This window comes from Populus trichocarpa, chromosome 13 (genome assembly GCF_000002775.5).
Source record: "Populus trichocarpa isolate Nisqually-1 chromosome 13, P.trichocarpa_v4.1, whole genome shotgun sequence".
Lineage (NCBI taxonomy): Eukaryota > Viridiplantae > Streptophyta > Magnoliopsida > Malpighiales > Salicaceae > Populus > Populus trichocarpa.
The window spans coordinates 6650007-6664316 of record NC_037297.2 but is presented as its reverse complement, the minus strand read 5'-3'; the positions used below and the strand labels follow the sequence as shown (position 1 = coordinate 6664316).

Here is a 14310-nt window from a genome sequence, read left to right as displayed (position 1 = left end):
GAAGTTTTGTTATACTCTTCTTGATTTTAATTTTATTCAGAGTCAGTTTGACTCATCTCTCTTTCTCTGAATAATTACTACTAGGTTATTGTACTTGTTGTATATATGGATGATATTGTTATTATAGGGTTTGATTCTTAGTTGATTAAGTAACTATATGCGCATCTTAAGACTTTATTTCATATGAAAGAATTTGTACCCTGCAATATTTTCTTGGCCTTAAGGTACATTATTGTCTGACTAACACACTTTTGCATAAGCACAAGTATACTTAGGAGCTTCTCACCTTAGCTGATTTTTAGTCCAGAAGACTAGCAACTTAGTCATTACACCAACAGAGGTCAACTTGAAGCTATAGCAATATGATGACGAGTTATTATCTAATCCCTCGTCGTGTTGGTAGTTGGTAAGAAGTTTGAATTATTTAACAATTACTCAGCCTGATATTTGTTTTGTTATGCAGCAAGTTAGTGTATGTGAGCTCCTTACCATTCTCACTTGGTTATTGTATGATGTATTTTTTGTTATCTCAATGATACTTCTAGTCATGATTATTCTTTTCTATCAGGACTTCTTTACAGTTGAAAGGTTCTAGTGATATAGATTAGTTTGGTTGTCCTAATATTTATTATTTAGTTACAGGTTGGTGCATATTTCTTGGTAGCTCTTTTTTTTTTTGAAAAGTAAGAAGGATCGAGTTTCTAAATCCTCACCAAGTTTAAGTATCATACTATGTCATCCATATGCTCTGAGATTGTTTTGTTTTGGGATTTGTTAAGTGAGCTTAGTATTTCTTAGCTTACTCTTACTTCTCTTCATACTGATAACCCGAATGCCATTCAAATTGCTACCAATCTAGTCTTTCATGAGCACATTAGGCACATTAAACTAGATTGTCATTCTATTTGTGAGCATTTGACCAACATATAATTAATCTCTCTTACATTTCCATTGAATTATAGATAGCTAATGTGTTTACCAAAACTTTATCTCATTATTGACATCAATTCATGATAGATTGACAAAATGATGATTTTGTTATCCACCAACATCAATTTAAGAAGGGATGTTAGTTGTAATATCTTGATTTAAAAAGATTGAATGATATGCAATTATTTGATTTTGATTTAGAGAGCTTAATAGATTGAATGATGGACGATTGGTTGTACAGAGTTACCTTCTTAGTTTATAGAAAGACTGTTAGGAGAGTGATGGTAAGATATAATTATGTTAATACTTGAAAAGATCCTACATTGAAAGACGTAGAAACCATTTTGACAATATAACATCCCCTTCTCTTCTTTTTTTCAAGGACACCCGAGGCTTTTGATTTGCGATGAATCGTTAATCATAAGCCTGTACATTGCTGTAATAAACATCAATACCTTCAATGGAATAGAAGACGGATCGAGTAGCCCGAGCATTAACAACGAACTCTGTCGAGAGAGACACGTTCGGAGCGTTGGCTTCAAGTTTTGCAATATTCAATAGCGATGGATCAAATTCCATATCCAGCAGTACCAGGCCAAGTAGACTCCCTTGAAGCAATCTAGATTCAAGCATCCACGTATGGGATTGCTATGCAAAGCCTTTTCCCGGTGAGCTTCCACATGGAAGTTGACAGTTGCTTCGCCGCCAAGTTGCGACACTCTCAGAGCAGTTCATCATTGTACCATGTACGCACACACCAACACAAATGAAACAATTTGAAGGAATTTATATCATTGCAGGAGCCTGATTTCACATCGATCCACCACGTAACTGATGGTACCGACTCGTTAGAGAACTCTAACGCAGCCCAGCAATTACGAGATGCATTCTATGAAATACACCCAGCGCTCCTCCAGTCAGTCATCAGCCTTGACGGCTTATTATCTATTAAAGCGAATAGAAAGAGAGGATCTACCTTATCCCTGCTGCCCTCAAGCCAACATGCATCATCTTTTAATACCATTTTCCTGGCAACAAACAGTTCATTATGACAACTGCACCAATACCAAGAAGCAAATAAGAAGGCAAAAAATATCTAGTAAGTCAGAAAAATCATGAGGTTGCAAATATCTCATGGCATTTTTAAAACTGTGCCGGCTTAAAAATCTCTTTATATACAAAACAGCCGTGACTCTGCACTCCAGACAAGAGCTAACAGAAAAGTAAAGAGGAAAAATTATTAGTAACTCCTGTGTGGGTTTATGAACAGATGGAATTGATTTCCCTATAAAGCCCACGGAAGACCTTCGAGTGTGTGATTGGACACATTCACCACATCCATGCAGGGCACTATACATATGGCGAGTCGCCATAGCTCTATTTATCTGAAAGGTCCCCAAAAAGGAGCAGTGAAGTATTCACATGACGCCTTTCAGGCACAAGCTGCTCTGTTTTTGAAACAGGTTTAACAGTTTGTTCCTTGTCTGGAAATGGGAATGAGAGGGAAAGGGAGAGGGAAGCAGAGACGCCATCGTCTTCTTCCTTATTCAACACCTTGTCTGGGGGCTTGTTCTGGTTATCATTTTTCTCTACCAATCCGAAGAAAGGCAGGATTCCCTTATTAGGGGATTTTGTCTCAGCCCCCAAGGCAAGCTCGAGATTTGGAATCCCATCATGAACTTTATCCTCATCATTTGATGAGTTCCAGGGCATGGAGTTACCAGGCAACCAAATATCCTTGACACGATGTGAATCCACAGGAAAGAAGAACCTTTCACTAGTTCCTAGGTCCTCCAAGATAACTTTTTCATCAGATGCTTTGTCATAGCTCTTCTCCTCAATTGAGGAGCTGGAACCCAAATCACATGTCTGAGAAGTAAAACTACCACTCAAAGAATTTCCATCTCTTGAACCACTACCCCCATATAGTTCCCTGAAACCCGTCTTGAGCTTCTTCCTAATACTCTCTCCATCTACTAACTTGTTATTATCTGCCTTATTCCACAGAGCTTTATGAGTCACGCTACTCGAAGTCAGTGGTGCAGTCTCTGACAGATCAATATATGGTCGTTTCCTTGGGGTTTTCTCTGAAGAAGCCTCCACATCCAGATTCACATTCTCTTCATTCAAGTCCGTTTCAACTTTAACATTATTTCTATCACAGTATGTTCTATCAACTATTTTTTCCTCACCAAAAGTCGTCCTGCCACCTGAATCTTGACTACCAACACCAAAAATCTTGAGAGATGGCATACCTTCTCCAAAACATGAAGTACCTTCATGCATTTGTATCTCCACCACATCAGAGCTAGAATTAGTTCCAGTTACCTCAGCACAAGATTTAAACTCCACATCCATACTGCACTCAGGATGACCAACTTCTTCCTGTGAAAAGAAGGGTCAGCATTGATTGAATTGTAAAGGAAGGCGAAAAGAAGTATAAAACAAGCTCAACGAAACCAATATGCAGAAAGAACAACAACGAAAAATAGAAGTAAACAATTTGGAACAATTTCCAGAGACTTGGGAGTTGTGTTCACTTTTAGATAGCAATTTTCAGATTTTTCCCCAGCATACATCTTTATTCTAAAATCATTCCTAAATAGAAAACTGAGAAAAGGTGTTTACTAACTCAGTACATAGTTTCAAATATAGAAACAAGGGCCTCACTAGGATTGTCTTCAAAATAATAAATAACTGGGTTTAAATAAAGGGGAACTAAACAAGGCTCTTCTTTCTAAAGTGGAATTTGAAGGGCAACTTTTAGAAGTGAAATTAAAAAACAGGTGTTTCCAAGAAAAAGGCAAATAGCAAACACGTTTTCACAATATTCTGTCTTCTAGAAAACTGAAAAATACACTCTCTTTTTTGCGAAAGTTTTTCTGGCTCCACTGTTTCCTAAAGGCAAGAATGGTGAAATGGGCAATCTTAAGATCATTTTTTGCCCAACATTTCAGAAGTGCTCGAACCCCACTAAAGTTAATTCACAATCTTTGACTTTAAGTTTTCTTTCTTCTCCTTTCTAGGGAGATAAAACAAGGACCTTGAAGAGCAAGAAATATATAAAAGCCACACACAATAAACATAAACAAAACAAGCACACATGAAACAAGAATTTTACATGGAATTTGACCATGTCAGTCAAACTGCAAAAACGTCCCCTACAAGAAGCCCACATTCAAAATCTCTCACTAAACTAGCATCAGATCAAGAAGCATAAGCCAGGAAGTATTGCAGTATTCAAAAGGTTCCATTAGTGCTGGAGTTGACAAATGATTTGAGCATTAATAGATCTGCTTATGATTCATGCAGACACCGACTACAAAGACAATGTTGAGATTTCAATAAAAACATATATGAGAGGTCATGGAATTCTTTGGGGAGATCTTGGTAATATTGTATGAGGTCGTGGGAAGCTATTTTCAGGAGCACAAAATATTTGGTCCTTGGGCAATATAAACACATTCCATAACAAAATCATTTATATGCACGCCACCAGGAAAAATAATTCAAACTAACATGAAATTTACCTTTTACACAAAAACTTCCAATAATAAGGCATCGGAAAAATGACCTCTACAAAGCTAAACCCATCTGGATTTTAAATATCTAGGGTCACAAACAAGGCTTTTTAGAAAAGAAAATATGTACTTCAAAAATATAATGTTATTAGATACAGGAAAAGGCATAGTTTAGAAATAGAAAATAAAAGGTAATTTAGAACAAAATGCTTTATAGAATTACAACGAATCACAAATCTCAAAGTCACATTCAAGTAAGGCATGCATGCCACCTTTCTGAAGTAGCATGCATACAAAATGTTCTGATTGGATCAAGGTGATAATAGAAACCAGAATGCTGCTGCCACTTATTTTTGAATATATGGAAAAGTCACAAGGCAAGAAAAACTTGAGAAATTCATGTGACTGCTAAATTGCTGATCAGTGATGGCTAATGTCAAGTTAAAAAATGAGTAGAAAATTCAAAAATTAATCTGTCTCTCTCTTTCTCACTCACTCTCCCTTTTGGGAATAGAGGAAGTCAGGGTTGTGAAGCATCATATGTTTATTGTCAGGATTATAGTGTGTTAGCCACTAGACACAATAGTCATCATTCCACCCAGACTCCAACATGGATAAAACCAAGATGTAATATCAACCATATAAGTGTTTTCTTGTTTGTCGTGTGCGAGGCAAAAAAATTACCAGGGAAGAACTGCTGCGTCTAACTTCTGGGCACCATGGGGTATTGCTTCCTGGAATCTTTGGCACGGATTTGGAGTCAAGCTTCCCATCTTGACTCTCTTGGATCGTTTGTGAATTAAATACTTTGTTATCAGAATTCCTGTTTAAGGACACACATGGCTTTTCAGGAGCATTTGATGTAAGAGGCACATCACAAGAACTGTCACATGCAGATGTTTCTTTAACAATACATTCAGATGGGCAGAGATTCTCAGGTGAAGACAAGACTGCAGCAGGAATGTCTTTGTCCCTGGGCACCACATTCAAACTGGGAATAACTAACTTCTTAAATGAATTTGATTCAGATCTCCTTCCCCTGAACACTCCCCACAAGAAATACAACATGTTCCAACCTGCAAATAATAATCACACACTAAATTATTTTAATTCCATGACTTCTAAGCATACATGCAGGCTCCTCACAAATTCCTACCAGAATAGCAGTTGAACATGTTAGATAGGAATCAGCACAACCGAGTAGCAGCAACACAAGAAAGGAGTGATTTAAAGTAATAACAAAAAAAAAGAGAAAATGACCAAGAAGATCATACCAGGCAACTACAAAAGGGAGGAAGGGAATTAGAGTTATATAGCCAAGTCAGAATCAGGCTTTATTATGCATGGAGAATTAGCAATGTTTTTGCTGCAAGCTAAATTGCAAAAATGAAAATCAGAAAGCTGACCGGGATAGGATGCTTCATCAACATCCATAGAGTAATATTTTATAGTGTAGGTCTCACAAAGATCTCATTCCAACAGAAATTCAGCGTGAATCAACCTCAAGGTCTAAAACATATCCTATAACAACATGATTACGGTGCAACAGAATCAGTGTCTAGAAAGCAATTTCCCAATATTCTTACGCTGGGAGTTCTCTGGAAGCTGAGTGGATGGGAATATGAAGAATTCAACACCACCAAATGATCCTTTCAGGGCCAGATCCTTTTTAATCATGTTGTCCAACAATCCCTTGTAGTTCTCGTAACTGTAATATGAGCAGTTTAAAAACCAAATAAATACATAGACAGATAAATGCAGAAAAAACCACTCAATCAGAAAAGACATGCATATATTAACCTTTCAAAATCCTTGGCAAAGAAGTAAAGTGCAATATTTTCCTCTTTAGCACCACTGATGTGGAATTGTCTTGGCCATGTGCTTAAGCGAGGTACTTCATCCAAGTTAATATTCTGGGGAAACTTGTTGACCATGTCATGGACTTTAGGTGATGCACAAGTCGATAGATGTGCTTGAATTCCACCATATAAGTCGATAAATTTTTCAGATCTATGCACTTCAAGCACCCCCCTGTATTCACATAACAGAAGCTTACCTACATTGTACTTTTTAAAACATGTGCAGGAAAGAATGTGGAAGAATATGTAAAGTCAACGCACACAAATTAGCAAGGATAAACTTACTGCCAGATATATTCATGCTCTGGGATGGCAGACATCTTCATAAGGACAGACTTCTCCACTGAAGTATGTGCAGGCTTTCCCAAATATGGGGCAATGAAATCCAATTGCCCCACCTTGGAAGGATAAACAGTATCAGTGGAGTGCTCATTAAGCTGCTTCACGTTATTAATATTTGTTGATTTGCTGAACTCAGAGGAAGAAGCACCATGATTTGCTTGCCTTTCAAGTGTTCCTTCATTCATCTTATTTAAAACTGAGAACTGATCTTGAATCTCGCTACTTGCATCCACATTTAGCAAGGATACCCCATCAGATTGATCACTTTCTTTTTTCTTTCTGTATATTCCAGGCCTCTTAAGCATAGCAACCTCAATTGCAGCTTTCAATTTACTACCTTTGCTCATCCCCTCTCTGGCAGTTCTAGAAATAGGTAAATCAGTACCAGAGGCCATAGGACTAACAACAGTGCAATTTTCTGTAGCATGACCGACTTCCTTGCACTTTTGACAAGTGACAATTTTCAACCCAGTGGTACCAGCAGGCCTCAAGTGACTGACAGAACTTTCCCTAACCTTTTCACCTTGATTTGATGATTCCCGTGATTGAGGTAAGCCATCTTGCAAATTTTCATTAGCATTATTGAGCTGTCTCTCAGCATTCCAGGAACTGGACGATGGTTCATCTTTAGGGCTAATTTGGTTCGATTTTTGTTCCACAGAAGAACTGCTAATTCCATGTGTAGATGAAACTCGAACTGCATTGGCAAACAATAAAATAGCTTAGCTCGCTTTACCTAAAAATAAAAAATAAAATAAGTCCATCACAAAATACAAACAGGCACATGAAACATTATGTTTTGTCAAGTCTAACCATCAAGAAATACCTGAAGTACCTGGGATATCTGCACTTTTACGACCCACACTAGTTGATCTTGATAAGGTACCCAATTTTCCATCAGACTGTGTGGACTTCAACTCTCTGTTGATGCTTGGGGATGATGCTATGGCACTTTCACCACGAGGAGTGATCCTTTGATCAACCTTAGGTGTTGAAACAGCACTATTTGGCATTGAGCTACCTAAAGGGCGATCCAGCCTCAACAAGTTTTTTCTATCAATTGCATTCTGGTCTTTCACTTGTTTTAACCCTCTTGCATCTTGAGTGTGAGAATATTTGGATGAAATCATTTTACCTTTTGATTCAATCGTGACAGATCGGCCTGAGTTCACAGATTTAAATGACATAGATTTACTCATCATTCTAGCAGGCCTCTCCTTCATATCAAGAGAACTCTCTCTGGTCCCCTTGTGCTTTTGAGGAAATTCATTGACAAGTTTCACTTTCGGTTTGGAATTTACGGTGTTGAACGAGTTGGATTTCAACAAGGTACCTGTACAAATAGGAAATTGTCTTGATTCTTGACATAATAAGACCAAGTTTGTAAGAAACATTAGAAAGAGCAAAGCCATAGACTTCATTCAACTGTAGACATCAGGTTTAGATTATGTTTGTTTTTAGGCTAATCTTGCTTGGAAAAAAATTGAGGAAATGAGGAAAACTTAAGAGGTTAACATTTAACCCCATAAGGGGGTCATATATTAATTTAGTGGGGGCAGAGGGAATGGGTTGTAAGATGGGAATTTTTTATTTTTATTTTTTTTGTGCATCTCTCTATTCCTTGAACCCTTCACCCATTTTCCTTCTCTTCCACTCACATCATCATTAGGCCGCACCAATACACATTATTTACTAGTAATTTTCAAATATTCATTTAAATTTTGATTTGGAATCTATTGGGCCCCACCATTACACATTTTTTACACCTACCGCACATCATGAACACTTCACCCTTCAAACACTTCTTTACACCATTACTACTTCATCACTTGACAATTAACCCTCCAATCTTTAACCCCACACCAACCACAACCTTAAATTACATTAGGCATTAGAATATTCTTTCTTTTTACACTACTTCATGACTTATTTGTGTAATCTAGTTTTTCTCATACCAACACTCACATCCTAATTCTTGATCCATATAGATTACGTGTCAACCAGATTTTGATAGGCATTCCAGTTATGTCAACATTTATGTTCATCAAAAAATATAAACAATTATCAAATTGAAGACCTATATTGGATAGCAAGCCTATAGCTGTCCAATGGATCTAAAATTGAAACATAGATCTACATAAATGGGAACCTAAACCTATTGTTGGTTTGGTGAAACATAAAATGTGGATTGAATAGAAAGTTGTGAAGTGTGCAAAAAACATTTTTGCCATACATGTGTAAATTAAATTGAAACTGGCTCTATGCATTGTACGGTGTGAATATGACCACAAAAAGGAAAGTGAGCCAACAAGGCTCTGATTCTTACCCTTGGGGGTTTGAACACGTGAACCATTCAGAGAAGGGTGAGCAGTTTCCCGAATATCAATACTTAAGCGATTTCCAAAATAAGTTTGATGAGCTATCTTTACTTTTCCCTTATCTAAGCTCTTGAATGAAGTATCCCGAGATAATGCAGCTATTCTGCTAGGACTGCATGACTTGGGTGATGCCAAGCTTGATTCAGTAGCCTGCCTTTTGGGTACTGGAACCAGCTCTATAGTTTCTGCCTGTCTCTTGCCAGAGCTTTGTGTACTATTCATTCTTTTTTCCTCAGCATCTGAACGTTCAATTAATATTGTAAAGATGCTAATATGAAAAAACAATTGTCCAGAACTGATTTTTTAAATCACTGGAAAAAAAAAAAAGATAATTTGGACTGCTATTTCAGCTTTACCTGGCTTTTGATTTTCAGTTTCCTCAGCCAACTTGCATTCTTCACATAGCCAATCACCTTCAGGAACTTTCTGAAGCATGTCTCGCATACAATAGCTGATTAGTAGCAATAGCCATGTTAAAACTTGGGCTAGAAACAATGCAATGTAAGATAAAAGAAGGAAAAAAAGAAAATAACCAATTTGGGTTGCCAACTGAAAATATAGATGAAAGGTTGTATATTCTTACGTGTGTTCTGCACCGTCAGTGCACCTACTACATATAGCAAGCAAATCCTCTCGACCTGCATCCCCGCAAATATCACATACTTTTACCTGTTTCAGGCAAGCAAAACAGTTCAGAAAGCATAGGGGAACCCACAGGGAGAGAAATTAAGGAGCACATCACAGAGAATAGAAACAACAGTGAGAAGGGAACACACACATGTATGAGCTCCAAAATTATAAAATGAATGGGAGAAAATACTTTAAAGCCACCAGAACACAAAGAGTATAAATTGAAAAGAGAATGAAAAAACAAGTTCTTAAAGCTGTCAAAAAGCACACCTTAAGCTGATGCATGTATAATCCTTCTTAATAAAATAGTATAAGAACAATTACTTACATCATGTTCCAGAATTTCAGACTCGTCACTCTCGTCCATGGATGCAGATTGCAAATGAATCTCCTGCATATCTGTTAACTCCTCCAAATCATTCAACTTCTCTTCTCGTCCAACTTGCTCAGAACCTTTAAAACCCTCATTTGATTGGTCTCCACTATCCTTGTCAGCCTCCAGTTCTAATTTTGAATAGATTTTACATGAAACCTTGGAACTCTCAGCATTAATGGTACTTTTACCATTTGCATGGTTATCTGCATTGTTATGTGCAGCCAAGTTGCCACCACAATCAATATTAGATGCTGCTTCTTTTGACAATGACAGGTTAACTTGTTCCATTGGGCATTCAAATGGTTTTCCATGGTCATGTAATGATGGATGTTCATCGAGACATTTACCATTTGCATTCAAGGAAAGGCACTTAGTCTGGACCTTTGGTGAGCTACTACCAGCATCAGCATCATTTGAAGGAGTCTCCAATGAGCCTGAATTGTGAGAAACTAGTGCCTTTCCAGATCCTTCCACTTCTAAAGCTGAACTGCGCAATAAATTATCCCTGTCTAAATTCTTCTTAGGATAACTAACCACTTTGCTTGCATCACTAGCTCTACTAACACATGATATGGTATCATCTTGGCCCTCTTCAGATTTAGGATCCCCGTGCTTCTTTGAGAGAGTTTTCTGATCTGAAAGACACTGTGGTTTTGGAGAAAAATGATCCTCGGCAACAGCTCTACCAGAGGACAATTTCGGAAGCATCTGAGACTCGGCTGAGGCATCAGCATCAGTTGACCTTATGTTTGCTTTACTTTCCGCATTTTCAGACAGAGAGTCATGACTTGAACTGACACTGAGCAAGTTGCTTGCTTCGCTAGTGGTATGCTGTAAGCTGTCACGTGCTCTACTTTTAAAAGAGACTATACCATCACCATCATTATTAGAATACTGACTTGATGCAGTTACACGACAGGTTTCATCAGAAAACTCATCACCCTTTGATCCCATACAGGCTAGCTTAAGATGCATACAAGATGAACAAGGAGCGGAGCACACGTTACAAGTCCCAGACTCAGCTCTCATACGAACCTTCCGTCTCATCGAAGGCTTGCCTAATCCTTTTTCAGCCTGTGATGGTTCCTAATGAAAATTAAGAAGAAAATAAGAAATCAGATAAGAACAAAATCAGGGGTGTAATGCTTACCTTCTTAGTGAAGAAAACCAAAAAGGCACTCTTAACTATTCCTCAAATGGTAAATTTGCATGCAGATGATACATTTAAAAACCAAACCAGACTATGTAAGGTTTGCATTAATAAGCACTTTTCTTGGGGTTTTCTTATCATATGTAAAAGCAGTAACTAATTTACTTGCATGCTGCCCATGGCTGATAGCTCTGTAACGATCATCTTACTCACTGATATAACAAAACCAACTGGATTATGACAATGTTACTTAAGGCATGAAATTATTTTATATTTGTTAAGTAGTAAGCCTTTGCGTTATTAGGATAATCCTTTAATAATGAAAGACTTCTTCATATAACAAGTCATCCAATGTACATTTCCAAAATCCTTTTATTAACAGAAGGTCTTATTGCTTCATCCTCCCCAGGAAACATTTTGAACACCTATGTTCCATGAGATACAGAAGAAGAATAGTTTTTCCACACATTAATACTACCTCAAAAATCATATATGTCCAATCCTTGTTTTGTATTCAAATTAGCACAAGCCAAGAGAAACAAAAGAATGGCAAGCAAAAAAGTAATTGCAGGAAGCTTCAACCAGTCCAAGAATGACTATTTCCTTTCATTTTCACTCGGTGTCTCCTTAACCAAACCAGAAGGCTTCTGCCATTAGCCTCTAAAAGAGTCCAGAATTGTGAACTTCAAGCATATCAAGGACATTTATTCAAATAGACAAAAAATAAGGGAGTGCATTCAATTATCGAAGTCTAGAATAGCCAAGGAGCATCAACCATCACTGTCTTTAGGTTGAAACCAAAGGTGGTTTATATGCCATACAATATAAATTCACAAGATTTCTTAAGCCAATATTGCACCTAATTAAAACCAAGACAAAGACTTGCCTTTTGAAAGAGATATCTCCTTTCATGACAGCTTCATTTTTACACCCTTGTGAAGTAACAACAGTAAGCAAGTTCCTATCAAATGCCGAGTGCTCTTTTACAATACACGGAGAGGGGATGTAGCATACACAAGCCAAATGCATGCCTCTCTCTCTCTCTCTCTCTCTCTCTCTCTCACCCACCCACACACACACACACAATACACAATAATATATATATATATATATATATATATATATATAATTAGCAGCTGATCATTACCCCTTTTAGAAATCCACTTCCTATCAATGCTAAGAATAGTAAAGATGAATTACTGTAACAGGAAAAAAATGAATCACAAAATAGATTAAGCAGCATATAACTCCTAACCTCAGAAGGTTATAAAAGGAATCAACAAGTAAACACATTTTCATGTAGACATGAATTAGAATATGGAAGAACGATATCAGAGTAAAATAAAATAGAAAACTGTAAAGCTAGTACCATAAAGTTAATGCACACATAGTAATATTATTACAAGTCTTCCCTCCTAAACCCCAAGACTTCTCATGCCTTAGTTTTGCAACGGTGGTCATCATTGGACCAAGTTCATTGGCAAGTTTATGATTTAAGAGCAATATATGGTAATCTTATAGGACTTGAGAATAACAGCAATATATGGCAATTTTACGGGACTTCATAATAGTGGATGAGTTCAAACTTGATTCACCATTTGATAGATTAGCTATGCTCCATCAAAGTTTATAGTAATGTTAGTCCACATTGAAGATGATGAAAAAAAACAGAGCAGCATACTATTGGGTCTAGAGTGTTTATCCGATACAACTCCAATCTCAACAAAACATATAGACAACATCTATAGCTAGATTATTATCCAAACACTCCATTGCATCAACTTCCATGAAAGAAAGAGTCAATACATCTTAAATGCTACCAACCCAAGATGACAAACCCGATTGCAATATTCAATTTCATCCATTTATGCAGGTATTCATTCAATTGAAGGTGCTCGCTATTAGAGAGAACTCCTAAGGGAAAGGGAGAGAAGAAAATAGTAAACAAACAGAATGTAAATTACCCTTTCTCCTCACCATATACTTCTTCTGAGTTTTGTCTAATGGCCCTTCCATACGATGACCCTCCCTCAACACTGACGTGATCTAAAAAAACACCGTCAAAACCACAGTTTAATCAGGGAAAAAAATTCCCAAACATACAGCAAAAACACAAAATTGAATACAAAACCAATCAATCAACAGAACAAAACACCCAAAATAACCCTAATCCACTGACTAGCCCAAAACGCAGACTTCCCAAACAATCCAAGATCAATAATAACCAAACAGAAATTAATCAAAAAACGAAACCCTAAAAAAATAACATGCCTTTGGTTCCCCAATTATCTCCGTCGCGTTATACAACTCTTGGACGTTCCTTCCTCTTCGCTTGGCTGCCATCCCCTTCTCCACCGACACAATCCACCACAACCCAACACCATCAATCCCTAGATTATTTTTCTCCAAGTTTCACAAAAATTCTTATCTAATCTACCCTTTCTCTCTTCTCACTTTATCAATCACACAGAAGAAAACTACAACAATCAGTATATTTCTAATAATACAACAGGATCTAATTAATACACTTATTTATCTATAATTCTTGTTATTATTATTATATATATATATATATATATATAATATCTCTCTATGATCTGGAAAGAAAATATTGAAATGGTCGGTTTGAATAAATACTAATAAAATCCTTAATCAACTTCTGCGTGCTCTCTCTCTCTCTCTCTCTCTCTCTCTCTCTAAGCTTTAGATTGCTTCTCCATCTGTTTGTGTCCGTGTTCTATTTATCTTTATCTCTCACACAAGAGGACTGAAGTTTTTTCTTTTATTTTTCTCTCTCCATATATTTTCTCCCCTTCTTTTTTTTCTCTCTCCACATAAAAAATAAGTTTTCGTTTTAATTTCTGGATTTTGAAAGCTATTATAATATAGTCCTTTATATATTTAACAAAAAAAAATCATATTCAGCTCCTTAATTTGTAATTGTCGTTCTCTTAGTTTTTTCCCTAAAATGCATTACTCACTCTGATTCAAAAAAAGATGTTTGACTTTTCATGTTAATTAAGCGGTGATTTTGAAATAGGATGCATATCATGGTTTTAAAAATTTTGAATTTTTTTTGTTTAAAATAAAAAAAATTATATTTTTAGATCGTTTTAATATATTG

At 36.7% G+C, this 14310-nt stretch overlaps 1 protein-coding gene across 6 annotated transcripts; it reads right to left on the bottom strand.

The window, feature by feature from the left end:
* Positions 1-2027: 2027 nt before the first annotated feature.
* Positions 2028-13958, bottom strand: LOC7465630 (uncharacterized). 6 transcript variants are annotated; one of them, XM_002319208.4, is made up of 12 exons: positions 13458-13958; positions 13164-13232; positions 9989-11122; positions 9614-9699; positions 9387-9481; positions 8979-9269; positions 7479-7985; positions 6596-7349; positions 6252-6482; positions 6038-6159; positions 5136-5527; positions 2028-3315 (listed from the first exon to the last, which is right to left on the bottom strand). In XM_002319208.4, the coding sequence occupies exons 1-12, from the start codon at positions 13527-13529 to the stop codon at positions 2308-2310; spliced, it is 4761 nt and encodes a 1586-aa protein (XP_002319244.4). In that variant the 5' UTR covers positions 13530-13958; the 3' UTR covers positions 2028-2307. The 6 variants fall into 6 exon arrangements, with proteins under 6 accessions (XP_002319244.4, XP_024439411.2, XP_024439413.2 ...); XM_024583643.2 differs by having other exon boundaries at positions 7488-7985; XM_024583645.2 differs by having other exon boundaries at positions 13164-13222.
* Between the last annotated feature and the right edge of the window lie 352 nt (positions 13959-14310).

What these genes read in the sequence shown, in the direction of transcription:
- LOC7465630 (XM_002319208.4), bottom strand. Translation starts at nt 13,529, where the DNA reads ATGGCAGCCAAGCGAAGAGGAAGGAACGTCCAAGAGTTGTATAACGCG. An exon ending in ACTGACGGTGCAGAACACAC is followed by an intron (nt 9,482 to 9,613) that starts GTAAGAATATAC and finishes GCTACTAATCAG; the next exon opens with CTATTGTATGCGAGACATGC. An exon ending in AGATATCCCAGGTACTTCAG is followed by an intron (nt 7,350 to 7,478) that starts GTATTTCTTGAT and finishes TTGCCAATGCAG; the next exon opens with TTCGAGTTTCATCTACACAT.